General features: G+C 48.8%; 5 protein-coding genes and 1 pseudogene across 6 annotated transcripts; 2 read left to right on the forward strand and 4 right to left on the reverse strand.

The window, feature by feature from the left end:
• Nucleotides 1-2,846: 2,846 nt before the first annotated feature.
• On the forward strand, nucleotides 2,847-3,812 carry BKA55DRAFT_510669 (uncharacterized protein; the record flags this gene model as incomplete). The annotated part of the gene is made up of 1 exon (XM_046187631.1): nucleotides 2,847-3,812. One exon carries the CDS (start codon nucleotides 2,847-2,849, stop codon nucleotides 3,810-3,812), a length of 966 nt encoding a protein of 321 aa, XP_046050448.1.
• Nucleotides 3,813-3,967: 155 nt separating this feature from the next.
• Nucleotides 3,968-5,324, reverse strand: BKA55DRAFT_510348 (Mu homology domain-containing protein; the record flags this gene model as incomplete). Its single annotated transcript, XM_046187587.1, has 2 exons — nucleotides 3,968-4,941; nucleotides 4,988-5,324. The coding sequence occupies 2 exons, from the start codon at nucleotides 5,322-5,324 to the stop codon at nucleotides 3,968-3,970; spliced, it is 1,311 nt and encodes a 436-aa protein (XP_046050449.1).
• A 614-nt stretch (nucleotides 5,325-5,938) lies between these two features.
• BKA55DRAFT_509359 (phospholipase D) lies at nucleotides 5,939-7,372 on the forward strand (the record flags this gene model as incomplete). The annotated part of the gene is made up of 1 exon (XM_046187520.1): nucleotides 5,939-7,372. One exon carries the CDS (start codon nucleotides 5,939-5,941, stop codon nucleotides 7,370-7,372), a length of 1,434 nt encoding a protein of 477 aa, XP_046050450.1.
• Nucleotides 7,373-7,394: 22 nt separating this feature from the next.
• Nucleotides 7,395-8,063, reverse strand: BKA55DRAFT_510648 (thioredoxin-like protein; the record flags this gene model as incomplete). Its single annotated transcript, XM_046187629.1, has 1 exon — nucleotides 7,395-8,063. One exon carries the CDS (start codon nucleotides 8,061-8,063, stop codon nucleotides 7,395-7,397), a length of 669 nt encoding a protein of 222 aa, XP_046050451.1.
• A 676-nt stretch (nucleotides 8,064-8,739) lies between these two features.
• On the reverse strand, nucleotides 8,740-10,599 carry BKA55DRAFT_567202 (alpha/beta hydrolase fold-domain-containing protein). Its single transcript, XM_046192707.1, has one exon. The coding sequence runs from the start codon at nucleotides 10,330-10,332 to the stop codon at nucleotides 8,818-8,820; it is 1,515 nt and encodes a 504-aa protein (XP_046050452.1). The 5' UTR covers nucleotides 10,333-10,599; the 3' UTR covers nucleotides 8,740-8,817.
• A 1,211-nt stretch (nucleotides 10,600-11,810) lies between these two features.
• Nucleotides 11,811-11,894, reverse strand: BKA55DRAFT_t161 (annotated as a pseudogene). Its single transcript has one exon. The product of its transcript is annotated as a tRNA-OTHER (tRNA).
• Between the last annotated feature and the right edge of the window lie 1,741 nt (nucleotides 11,895-13,635).

Genomic DNA, 13,635 nt, shown 5'->3' on the forward strand with positions numbered 1-13,635 from the left:
ATGTTTTCCTCAATCGTATCACGAGCCAGGCCAACTGCAGGGTCCCGACCGTCGCTTATACAATACCAACCCATAGGGCTGAAGGAGGCATGACACTTTTTTCAGCACTGACCAACAGACCAATTAGACCAAAACGAATGCCTTCCGTGAACGGTGGAACATTGCTTAAACAGTAATGGTGCGACGAATCTTAATTCAAGAGGCTGTAAGCGAGGCCTAGACTAATGGCCCAGTTGTTCGGCGTTGAAGTTAGACGCGAGGTTTTCCGCAAATAGGAGTGATCAACTTTATCAGGAACAACCCCATTGATGCGCAAGAGTGACACGACCACTAACTTGGTTAGTTTCACACGGTAACCTCGTGGAAATCTCGTGGCGTTTGGCACTTCCTGGCTACATGGAGCAATTGCTCCTTTTAACTTTTTATTATTATTTAACAGTGGTATGTTTCTTGGCGGTGAACAGTAACAGCCGATGTAACTATGTGCCGCGGAAAAACAAGATCTATTAAACTTGTAGACCAAAGTGCTTTCTAGCTTTGGGGGGGGGCTAGCAGACCCAGATGTTCTGGGGGGGCTTACTCAGGTCTCACTAAACACATGGCTTTCTCGTGGTTGTGTTGCCCTGACCATGTTGGGCACGGGAATTTTTGGATCAGCGTGAGTTTATAGCCCAAGACAGGGCCAATCAGTTAAATTGAATCCCGAGATAGGGTGGTCAGGATCTTGTCTGGGGGCTATTATCCCGCAGTTGGAGATATATCGCTTCGGGGTGGGGAACTGTTTTGTCGGATATAGATAGTTGGGTTACTAGTCAGCGCTTATATATCGAGGTATGAGAGACTAAAGACCCGTCGGAGAATATAAAAAATGGAGCTGGAAGAGTTATGACGTTTGTCTAGGCAAGTTATGATGTTTGCCTAGGCAAGTGTTGGTCTAGAACGGCGTTCAGAACTGTGTTCCTAACTAGGAGGTCTATGTGAATGGCTACAGGTCTATCACGCAATAAATAAAACAGGAAGGTATAAAGATATCATCAGTGATCAGTGGATATTACTTCTGAACGAGTTGCGTTGAGGGCGCAGAGCTAGTTGCTGAGGCTGAATATTGTTACCGTCTGTATCACATCCAGCCTCATGGCCACGATACACAAACGCAATTCTAGAACAATAACCACGCTATCCAGAGGATGAGGGGACTATGATTAGTTATTTGAGGATACTCGAGGTTCCGAGGAATGGTCTGATGTTTGCCAATGGCTGAGTTCCTCCGACCACGTTGTCTCAACACCATATCGTCACACACAAGCTCATAGTTCAGTGAGCTACACCTCCTCAACAGCGCCGCAAGAGATATTTATCCACCATACAAGGATACTAATTATCCTTTTTGCTACGACGACCGACGCTTCGCGGTACCCTCCCACCGGAGCCACCGGAGCCCACCTCCGGCTCCCCGAGAAGGTCCAAGCGAAGCATGGCCTTTGAGACGGAGGCAATATTCTGTGACTGCCGTTCCGAGGAGTAGGAAGTGCCGCTATCTGTACCGACGTCCTCTGTGTTACTCGGAGACTCATGGACCTTGTCAATGAATCGGGAGTCATTCGAGACGGCGAGCGACACTGACAGAGACCAGCTTATCTTATGGTTTTGACAACTGAAAAGACGCAGGTAAGTGTGCTTGCATATTCAGCGCTCAAAGTCATGGTCTGAGGACTATTTCGGAAGTGATTTACTTGGCAAGTTGCAGAAGTGATCCCCGAGAGCTCATCTGCTCTACGCATGGCGACAGCCATCACTACACAGAATTCGAGATATTTGAGATATACAAAAGGGGGCTATCAGGCCGTTGCTGACGCCCCTGGTCATACATACCAGTGCATCTCGACAGCTCATGGATAGGCAGCTAGCAACAATGAATTAAACCCTCGCCGCGGCCGAGGGGCTACTACTACGCACCCCATCCTTGGTCGCAAGACCTCAAAAGACCTCCCCAATACCTTTGAACTCTACGAAGCCCACGAAACACCTGTCTTGTGTCACCTGGAGCTATAGTCAAGGGTATCGTCCTTTGACATAACATAAGCACATGGCAACGTATGATAAGGGTGAGGGATTGGGGCTCATTGAAACAACAAGACCAGGTGGCACCATTGGAAGCAGTAAGAAAAGTCTATCGAGGTTTGATAACGGTACGGGCGGATATAAGAGACTTGGGTGATGGGGTCTTTGCAGACACATTGCTTGCAGATCGCAAGTGTTGTACTCTACTACACCTCCGCATCGTCACAGGCATGGCCAGTTGATCTGAAACGTGTTCAAGGAACGAAGAACGAGGAGATACTCAGTCTTAGGAAGATTCAATCCAAAGCTGGATCGCTCGAGACTTGAGTGACGAGTGCCGGGACCTTTAGGGCATTTCCCGCAAGCCAGTCCATGACAACACCACGATGCATCATAACAGCCAAGTAACCAAGATGGGGAACATTTTACTAGACGTCGCCGAAAACACTTCATACTAAGCGCTGATGAGATTGAAGTTGCTGACTACGAACTAAGATCTCAGAGTCCCAGCCTGTAGGGGCTAAACACAAATATCCTCGGCACACGTAATAATTTTCGCTCAGTATTTGCATTCCCAAAATTCATTTGTCCAGACTCAAAATCTCAGATCAGCCTTAATATGACTCCAACCATTCAGAACATTTACTCTGTTAGCGCTGAGACTGCTGACGTGATATATCGTGGCGGGTGGTCAGAATATTAGCTATACAAATAGAACGAGACGTTGCTATATCAGATTAACTAGACCGTTGCTCTCCGCAAGTTGTTCATCACTGTACATCAAAATGGCCTTCAAACACTTTGGCAATCTGCCGCTGGAGCTGCAGATGAAGATATGGCAGACTTACACGCATCCCGGACCAGCGATGCACATCTTCGATGTTTGCTTTCCATCATGGAAAGGCGATGAACGTGCTGAAAGAGCGTTCGATACACAGAGGAAGGATAAGGCAGGAGAAGCCAAGTTGAACAATTACAAAAAGATGGTATTTCTCGACCGTCTCGAGAATGTCAGGTCAAAAGCAGCATTTGACCCAAGCGTTTATCACGCAACAGCAACATCAAGGTTGATCAGTCGTCTTGCCGAACAAACCGTCAGAGAGACAGAGGCAAGACAGGAGATGAATGAGATCCATCTTCCAGGCAGAGCCCAAAAGCTCTCCATCCCTGCATCCGACGTTCTCATGCTGCGCTTCCGAGAGGAGCCATCCGACCACAACGACCTAGCTACCGAAACGCTCCTCGTACCACCGCCAATCAAAGACATCCTCGAGAACCAATGGTCACCGGAAATAGCAACGGCATTACAGAATGCGAAAAAGGTCGCAATTGACGTTTCCGAAACGTGGGCGACAGGATTGTATGGCGAGCTAGGGCTTGAAGAGGTTGCATTCTTCGCTTGTACGATCCAGAAGGGTCTCGAGGTGTTGTATCTCGTGGATGACTGCACGGGGAGGTGCAAACAATGTGGTAGACAAAACGTCAAGATGAGCGAGATTCGAACGCGCGATGCACTGTGGAAAGGTCTGCGGACGAAGAACACGGATGATCAGGAGAGACCAGGGGATATCGTGCATGCAGTCTCGAGACGCTACGTTGAGGCGAGGAACCTTTCCGCACTGGGATGGGAGGAAGAACACCCATCGTACATTTTCGCCTGCCTGATCGATGCTGCAATCAAGAGTCAACAAGAGGGCGCAGACAGAGGAAAGTTCCAAGGTGTCAGGGTCTTGGTAGTTGAAGATGAGTGATCACGAAGGGGCAGAAATTGGATAATGGTTTGATGCTAAAGAAACCGCCCGCTCGACTTTTGCCGGGATATACCATAACGCCGTACATGTTCTACCACTTATATGCATTTAAAATCTGTCCTGTTAGCTGTGCTTGTCAATCAGAATGGGAGCACTCACCTTATTTCGTATGATCCGGCTCTCGTCATGTACCGCACCCACTTGACGCTCGAATAATTACTCTTCTCAAACACCTTAAGATAGCGCACTAGCAGTCCTGAACTCGTAAACATGAGCAAGCTAAAGTTCATGCTCAGCGGTGGACGACTCCACGCCCGCTGGTTCGTCATGCTTGTCAGAATAGCCTCGGCGCTGAGGACGTACTCGCTCTGACCAGTGAAGCGACCAATCTTCCACACGATGTTGTTCTCGCTAGGCTCGTACTTGGCTTTGCCCTGCGTGCAGCGCTCGGTGATCTTTGCGGTGTTGAGAGGCGTGGGGATCTTGACGACAACGTTTGTGGCGAAGAGTTTGGAGCCAAAGTTGGCCTTCACACCGATACTGTATTCCACCTTTGAACGACCGACTTCGTTGACGATGGCGTGTACTTTGAAGGGAAGGTTGACGTTCTCAGTTGCGCGGTATCGCATAAGCTCGAATTCACCATCGGGAGGAACGAAGCTGATGATACGGTCGGCGTCGAATTTACCAAGCTTAACGCACTGGTGGAATTGACAATCTTCAAGAGTGACACTACCAGCCGCTGCCTTTGTCGCCTTTGTACCCATCTTATTTCCGCTCGGGAGGCTCAGTAAACCATCGTTATCGAGAAGCAGACGATCGTTAAGGCCAAATTTGCACTCGGGCGTGCCGGAAAGGTAAGCGCGCATAATAATCTGGCCCGTAACGTCTGCGCGCAGGACAGCGCCGGTAGCGGACATGAGCAGGTTGACGTCCTCGATCACGTCGACGAAAGCTTCATTCTTACGGTACTTTACGTCTGCCTTGCGCCAGGAGAGCGCTCCGGTGGCTTGCATCGTAATCTTGGAAGTGTTTTCGGAGCGGGCTTCGGACTTGACGCCTTCGGTGGTGATGTACATCTTGAGGGTGTCGGTTTCTGTATTTTGAGGGTATCCAAAGTCGATAATTTCTGAAGAATGTCAGCGCCACCGTACAGTGATTGTAGCAGAACATACCGTCTAGGAGCTCGTATACCAAGACAAAGTTGTTCTTGACAGCCTCCTCATCAAACTTGCCAAAGTAACCCTTGCCCAGCTGAATCAGCCTGTAGAGAAACTCAAACACAAGAGCAGCATTGGCATTGCTCTTTGTGATAGCGACCAGGTAGATATTCTCATGCTTGACATGACTAAAGGTTGTGCTTCCGAGGGTGAGGATTGGCGATCGAACTTGAGCGTTGGAGATGACCTGGATGCGAAAGACGTCTGCGAGGCGAGGACGACAGTCGTTTCGGAAGGCGCGGAAGATAAGGTTCTCGCCCTTTTGATTGAAGACTAGAACGCCTGACAACATTGTCGCGATTTGAGGGTGTTTGGGTTGGTTGATGGAAAGTCAATTAGAGCGCCATGGGAAGATAGGAGGTGTCGTGGTGGGGGATTCTGCCGGGGAGCTTGAAGGCGGTGAGCGAGTCGTGGAGATTACTAAAGCCGCGGTTCATTGGGGTGAGCATCAATTGGGACATGAGATAGAACGTCGTTTGCTTAATTATGTATCTTGTTTATCCCTATTGATTTCATCTTTACTGCGCTGTTCGGCGTTGCTGGTCCAGCGTTAGATGCGCATTGATTGATCCGCTGTATCCCGTTGGTGAACCGGTGAACGAACCCACTGAAAGTTGCGGAACAGCGCCTCAACTTTGAACCATTTGAGTTTATAAGATAATTATATCTCCGTTAGCTGTATCGTTATTCACCCTTTGATCAAAGTTATACCTGAAATCAAGTTCTAATGCATAATTCCCCCGGATTCTATAACCTTGTACAAAGTGGATTGCTTGGCATCGCCTAAGCTTTCCGCGTCATCAACTGCGCCGCCAACCTTCTCATCTCATCCTCACTTCTTCCAGTATGTGACTTAACCTCTAATACAATCTAATAATTTCAATCTGTTAATAAAAGTAATTAAAGATGGCGGAAACAGAATTCCCGCAATCATTCGTCCGCCCATGGAAAGAGCTCCTGCAATCGCGACGCGACGAGCAACAAAATGACTTTCCAAGTTACTACGTCAACAATATCGACTCCCTCATCACAACCAGCTCACCCAAGACATTATACGTTGGAACAGGTCACTCTATATACACGCGCGCACTTCTGCCGGCAATACTGAGCGCCAAACACTCGGTTCAACTGATCACCTGCTACTGGGCTGCTTCACCCTCACTGGACGCTATCCGCGACACATTCGAGAAGCTTGCGACGGCGCGTATTGAAGCCAACGTCAAAGATCCTCTGCGGATTACAATAGGCTTCTCATCATTTGGATTATTTCAGAAACTATTTCACCCTGCATCTCGCGAGGGATATGTCTATGAGCCGTCAAAATGGTCCAAGCTGGGCCTCCCCGACCAGCAATTGCTACAGAAGGCCAATATCGACCTTACCGTCAAGAGCATCTTCTTCACACCACTAAGCGTTATGCATCCGAAGTTTGTGATTGTCGATGGGAAGAGGGCCTGGGTCCCAAGTTGTAACGTCAGCTGGGAGAGATGGTTCGAAGGTTGCGTCGAGGTCGAGGGAGCTATCGTCGACCGTCTCTTGGCCTTTTATGATCGCGTTTGGAGTCACAACGATGAACGTCAACGACCATCTGACTCTCAAGAAGATTCGCAAATTGATCAAAGAGCGCCAAATCGACTACAGGCCAACAGTGAAACGTCGGCAACGCAGTCCATCGACTTCCCTGCCAATGGCCCAGTTCCGACCATCTTTCTCCCTTCGCCGCATCATCGAAACCCTCGGTTCTCCTTCTTCCCATTCCTATCGCAGACAGATCCGCCAATGACGCCTCTGAACGCAGCGCTTCTGACCCTGTTCAACAACGCACAGCGACGGATCACCATTCTCACTCCTAATGTCACTTCCTGGCCTGTCGTCGAGAGTCTGTTGGATGCGCTCGCCCGTGGTGTCGATGTTCAGATCAGAACCAGCAAGGGTATGATGCTTATCGAGCAGCTAGTCACGGCTGGCACAACAACGTCCTGGTGTTTGCGCAAGTTTATCCAGAGATACAATGCTCTTGTCAATCAGCCACGATCATCGGATCCCGAGGCACAATCGCCTACGCCCGGCAAGCTGGAGATCTTTTACTATAAGCAACTCGACGCCAGACGCGACCAAGAAGATGAGCCAGTTGTCAGTCACTTCAAGATGACTCTTGTGGACGACGAGTACTTGGTGTTGGGCTCAGGAAATATGGACAGGGCAAGTTGGTGGACGAGTCAGGAAATTGGATTACTATTCTATGTCCCAGGCTTTCAAGGTCAACACCTCTGGAACGACGTCCTTGAGAAGCGCACAGAAGTCTTGTTTCAATCTGACCACGCAAAGCGATTGATCTAATCACCCTAAACGATTAATCTGATTACAGCCCTGCCGCCTTGATCTTCTCCCAAACGCTCACAAATGTTGACGGATCGTTGGCGCCGTGGAGTCGGAATCGGTCCTGAAGAACAAAGTCAGGCACACCATTGACACCGCTGTACCGCGCTTCGCCCGCAAGCTTGTCAACCTCTGGGCCACCCTCGTCGCTCTCAACAATAGCCTTCTGGAACTCATCCTCGGGGATTCCCGCCTCAACAGCCACGTTTCTCAAGGTGTCGTAGCTGGTAATGTCGTCGTTCTTCTCGAAATACGCAGCGAAGAGACCATCAAGCGCCTTGCTCTCGGCATCTTGGCCGTGCTTCTTGGCAAGCTGAACCAGTCGATGTGAGTCCCTCGAGTTTCCTGTTTGTCCACCGAACTTGAAGTCGATTCCCAGAGACTCCCCAACGCCCTTCAGGTGCTGCTGCATCTTGACCACGCGGTCTCTTCCAAATTTCTCGAGATAGAATTTTTCCTTGGAGATGCTCGACGCAGGACCTCGGGCCCAGTCAGGCGCTAGCTGAAAAGGCTTGTAACTGATGTCGAAAGTGTCGTTTGAGTCTGGGTACTTCTGCTCCCAAAGGCGCTGCGCCGCCTGGAGCTGTCTGCGACCGACATAGCACCAAGGGCAGACGGTGTCGGAGGTCACTGTAATTTTGAACTTTGTCATATTGATGGCGTGTAAGTTGGTATTTGATGGAGGGGGGCTGTATAGGGAATGGTTTGGGCAACTCTCTCGACTTATAAGTGAAGCCATTTGCTCGCTGTACGACGCGATCGCATCAGCTGCTCACGTAATCAGATCGGCGCCGGCGGAAAGTTGAAACCCGCTTTTCTCGGAGTTGGTGGGATACCGAGGCCGGAGTGTGGATCCTTCGTTACACAGATTGAGATTTTCTGGTTTCATTACAAAGAACTGTGATACGTGCTTTGAAATGCGTTCGGAGATTGGAACTGAAGAGATTGCGAAGGATTTTCGTTGTGCTACGAACCTCGGCTCGGTGCTTCGCTGGCTCCGTCGAAGGACATGATGGGGGCGATGAAGTCAAACGTTTGCTGTGATGGACATTCTTGAGCTCATTGTAGGGCTGCATGAAGGATGACATCAGTCTGTAGGGCTGAACTAAGGAGCTAGACTGACGATCTGATGACAGGGAGGGTGCTACCAGGTTAGCCCAGTCTGTCTTTGGGCAGTTTGACTAACGGCATCCCGTCTTGTCTGAATCCACAATAGCATAGGCGGGACTCAATATTGATCTCAGTTGTCACATAGTTGCCGCATGTATTCAGATATGATAGAAGACATGTAGAAGTATTATCATGAAGAGACATGGCAGAATTATATACACTCGACCACCCCAATTCCGTCATTATTAATATCAGCCGCCCAACATTATCCAAGTTCTCGTGACTTTGCTTGAAACTCAAGTCTTGTAGACTGTACCATCTCTAGGCAGCTTTCCAGTAGCCAAATACCGATCCATGACCTTGCTAGTATCGCCTCCAAGATAGTGACTCGTATGTCCAGCTCCATTCCTCGTAATACTCACTCGATGCGTCAACTGCTCCCTAACCCCCTCAGCCCAGGTAAGACTCGTCTCAGGATCATACACCGAAGCCGCAATCAGAATAGTAGGAGCATCCTTGATACCTTCGGCCAAAGGTCCTTGCGGATTCGTCAACGGTGCAGGCCAACCGATACATGTACTCTCATAGTAATACATCTGTGTGGCACCTCTTGTTCTAGGAGCAAACGTCACAGCGTTGATGAGCTTTTGACGCAGGTCCACTGAAGTCTTGGACTTGTGCAACCAATCTTGACACCCGATAGCAAGGTAACTATACGGAGAACCACTAGGATCATTCACGACTTTACCGCTAGGCAGTGAAGTCGATAGCGCAGTGGCGTTACCCTTGCTAGCTTGAAGAATAGCATCTCCAAGAGCACCCCACGTAGATCCAGAGCCAAAGTCCAGATCAACAAAGGTAAGAAACTCTTGCGCATTGTATCGAATCTCTTCACCTGTTACGTCGGAGCGACATGTTCCGTTGCAGCCTGGTGCTGGAATAGCTTCGGAATCCGCGCGAGCGAGAGTCTCGTCCCAGACACGGCTGGCATTCTTCCCGTGAAGAGCACATGTTGAATTGTGATCGCACCATTTGAAGAATTGATCGAGAACAGTCTCGTAGGCGGTTGATTCTGCGAGGAGGGTTGCTATCTCGGACTGGGAGTGATCCACGTTTGCGTCAAGAGCCATACGGCCCACGGATTTGGGGAACAGAGATGCATATGTTGCACCGAGTAATGTACCGTATGAAAGGCCAAGGTAGTTGAATTTCTCAACACCAAGAGCTTTGCGCACGACCTCATGGTCCTTCGCAACATGGACGGAGTCGAGATGGTTAATAAAAGGACCAGTGAGTTTGGCACAGCTCTCACCAACGCTTCGACTGTAGTTGAATAGCGCATCGTATTCCTCATCCGTAGTAACAAAAGTCTTGACCCTCTTGTTGAAGACCTTGGGATCGCACTGAACAGGACTGCTCACACCAACACCACGGGGATCAAGTCCGATGATATCGTATGAATCTCGAAGTTCATCTGAGAAAGAAATCGCCGAGACGTATGGTGACCCAGCAACGGTAACAGCTCCAGATGCACCAGGTCCGCCGGTGTTGAAGAACAGAACGCCATGTTTCTCGCCTTTGCCTGTGTGATTCAAGCGCGTGAAAACCAGTTCAACTGTATCGTCTCCTTTGGCAGAGGTAGAATTCCCGCTTTGATATGCGAGAGGGACATTGATCTTTCCACAATCAACACCAGGTGGAATTAAAGACGGACATTCTTCCCAGCTTATCTTCGGGGCTGAAGATTTCGTCGCCGCAGCGTTTATAAACTGCAACAGTCCAAAAAGGACAAGAGACTTTAAAAACGCCATCGTAAGCAATTGTGCATAAATGATTTGGTCTGAGAAGCAAAGGGCATGGTGAGATGTTATATGTTCCCCTCAATGAGGCTGCAACGTGCTGATTACCGAAAGTTAATTAGAGCCGTGTGTTCCGAAGACGGGAGATGAATGGACTAGCTAGTGCTGACTGACACCACAGACGTCATTGATGTGCAAAAATGGAACTATCGAACCAGATGGTCGGATTCGCGTTCGTTCTGGTTGGTCTGGGCGTATTTATTGACGAGGGGATTGGCTTTGGCGCGGTTGAAGGTGGGAATGGTGATTAGGAGGTTGGGGTTGCGCTTACATAGGCGCGAGGATTCCATAGTCTAGTTTAGTTTATTTTTGTATAGCTGACTATGTAATTCTTTCGGTTCTCATGTTTATGGTGCTATTATCTTTGTTTTATTGATTAATACTCCAACCTCTCCAATGTAAGTCTAGGAATGCATGTGTATCTTCACAGTCTTGATTGAGATGCCAGAATCATGCGTCACGGTCTAGTGACAAACACGTTATAGGTACGGAAATATTATAGTAAATGAATTCTAAGTAATTTCCTTATGAAATTAGTGATGCTTATATTGAAACTTACGTCGTAATATTCGATGGATAAGATTTCTATGGGTCTTTGCGTTCCCTGTCTCGTGATTCTGCAAAGTGAACATTTTTTGCGACGAACTGTCTCGTTCAAATCTGCTGTTGCGACACACTGGGTGGCCAAGTAGCTGGCAGTTTGTGCACTTCCTCTACATTGGATGAGTTGCACTGCTGAGATATCACGGACTTCATGAGCTGTCCGAAGGAATTGTACCGAGCACGCTGATACAAGACAAAAAAAATGCAAGGGGCTTTAGGACCACCTGAGATCATCACCGATTCTGAGAATATGAAGCTAGGAGTATTACTTGTAACCTAAAGTGTCAGTATGAAAGTCATTCGCTGGTAGCATGACGAGTTCAAAGCTAGGAGGCCGTAGTTCCAAGGGCGAAACTTGTATCGATCTGAACTCTATCAACGATGGGTTCATGCTTTATTCAACGCTTCTATGACCGAAATTGGCTGCCCGAGAAGGATTTGAAACGAAATTTCGAAATTTCGAAGCGCTGGTGAAGCATGTGTTCTCCTTGACATTTGGTTTGTCTCGTCAACCACCTCGCCCAGGTTAAGGGGTATTGGGGACCGAGTCAAAGAACAGAGCCACGACAACGCAACTTGGCAATCAGAGGCTACAAAATTAGATTGACAATGTCTCAAACCATTTCTCATCACTTTAGTCAATTACATAAGATCAAAAAAGGGAGAGTCTGTGCTTGTGACTGCACCCCTTTTTGAAGCCATTTACAGCAAAAAGAGGTTCGCAAAGCACTGGGCATGCCTACTAATCCCCCCGAACGCAGAACGAACGGGCTTTACCCCCGAGTGGTCTCAGGGGACAATTACCGAGCCTGCAACTCCCACGCAGACAAAGCGGACCGGAGTCGAACCGGCGGACCTTGGATTCACGTCTGCCGCGCTTCACCATGCTTTAACCACCCAGCCACCGCTTCGGTAATTGTTGAGAACATGCAATCCATTTACAGGTTATAAAGGTATGGAAGATCGTATCATGGGGAAGGTGGGAGAGTACGCTTCGTTTTGTTGTGGTAGTTGCTCCTTCCTGCGTTGAGAGCTGGGAGAAGGAGCGATTACATGTGAAAAGGGGCGCTGTTGACGAGCCACATGTGGCTCACGCACCAAGACAGCAGTGCCGTCTATGATAGACAAGACAAGTTGAGAGGTTTCCTAAGATGATAATGTAAAAAATAAAAGAGGAGTAAGTCTAGTCGTGGTGGAAAGAGAATGGTGCGCGGGATATACCTTCGGCTTTCACGTGACCCGCCTTGTGGGGGGAAGATCGCTAAGCACGGGCAGACGACGGCTCTAGTGAGCGCGTCTCCAACTTCATGCCTCACCTCCTTAATAGACATTGGGCGCATGAAATAGGAACACAAAACGTGAAAGCATACAGATCACCGATAATTATGCATGGTGCCTCGAAGGGTCATGTAAGTACTCCTTCAAATAAGGCGTTACCTGAGGCAAGCAGCAGACAAGCCCGTTGCAGCCCCTGAAAGCAATAAGAATAAATGCATTCTGCAACTTAGGGCGTGAGAGGGAATGAGAAAGGATCCATAAACAGGAATCGAACAGAGTGATTATAGATAGAGTTTCTTGGAAGTTTGGAGACACGAAAGTGGAAACAAAAAATACACGATGCGCTGTGACCGCTAGGCCACAGCGTTGCATGGTGAAGCGTCGGCAGACATAGGCTTACCACGTATCCAGAATTATAGCTTGCCGCACAGGATATCTCAGCGATATGAGCACCTGGAAAGGCTAAAAATGTCATGATGCACAGTTTTCAAACGTGAGAGGTACTGCAAAAAGAAGAAAAGAATATACATGTTAACTGTGGCCACTCGGCCACGGCTCGCATGGTGAAGCGTCACCAGACATTCGACTTAAAGTTCTGAGCCCTTATATAGCTATTGCACCTTCTCATAGGGGCCAGTGGGGAGACATCCGCCCTTTAGATCACTGTGTGGACAGACACGACATGGAATATACTGTTGGTAAGCTTACACTACCATATCGCCGAGAGTACAAGGAGAAGCATTAAACAAGTCCGAGCCATATGAGATAATACTCGGGTCGGATCCTCATAACCACCTACGTTCGAAAGACTACCCATCATGCCCAGCCTGACTCCCTTGGGGTATGACCCACCGCCAACAGACTTCACTGCCAACAGATGCTCCTCCATGAGTTCCATCTTCCACTCAATATCCTCCCCGAAAATCCTCCACCAACACTGGATTATACCCCTCCTTGTTTGGACAAAGTGACTGAGATACAGAGACTGAGGATACCTACGTGTTCTTTGAGGTTTGCCTCGTATATATCTATACAGAAAAGGGGCGTTGGCTGGGTGGATGGTCTGGTTATGACAGGGAGGACAGTGAAGAGGGCCTGGGAAGGAGCCTGGGAGCCAAGAGCTGCTGTGATTCTCTGGCGTCTCGGCCTTGATCGAATTCCAGTTCTCCTTAGCAAACTCCACCCTGGAAAGTATCGTAAAGCCCATCGCCGCTACCACTACGAAACGATGAGCGGCCTACCAAGATCTCCCAGTCTGCGAATACTACCCTAAACGCGACAGCGAACGAACTGCACACTTCCAACCCGAAATCCGCGGCACAGGCTCAACGATCTCCACGAGGGAAAAAGCACACCCTCATGAAAACCCCCAGA

This window comes from Fusarium redolens, assembly GCF_020744475.1.
Source record: "Fusarium redolens strain MPI-CAGE-AT-0023 chromosome Unknown BKA55scaffold_7, whole genome shotgun sequence".
In the NCBI taxonomy this organism is placed as follows: Eukaryota; Fungi; Ascomycota; class Sordariomycetes; order Hypocreales; family Nectriaceae; genus Fusarium; species Fusarium redolens.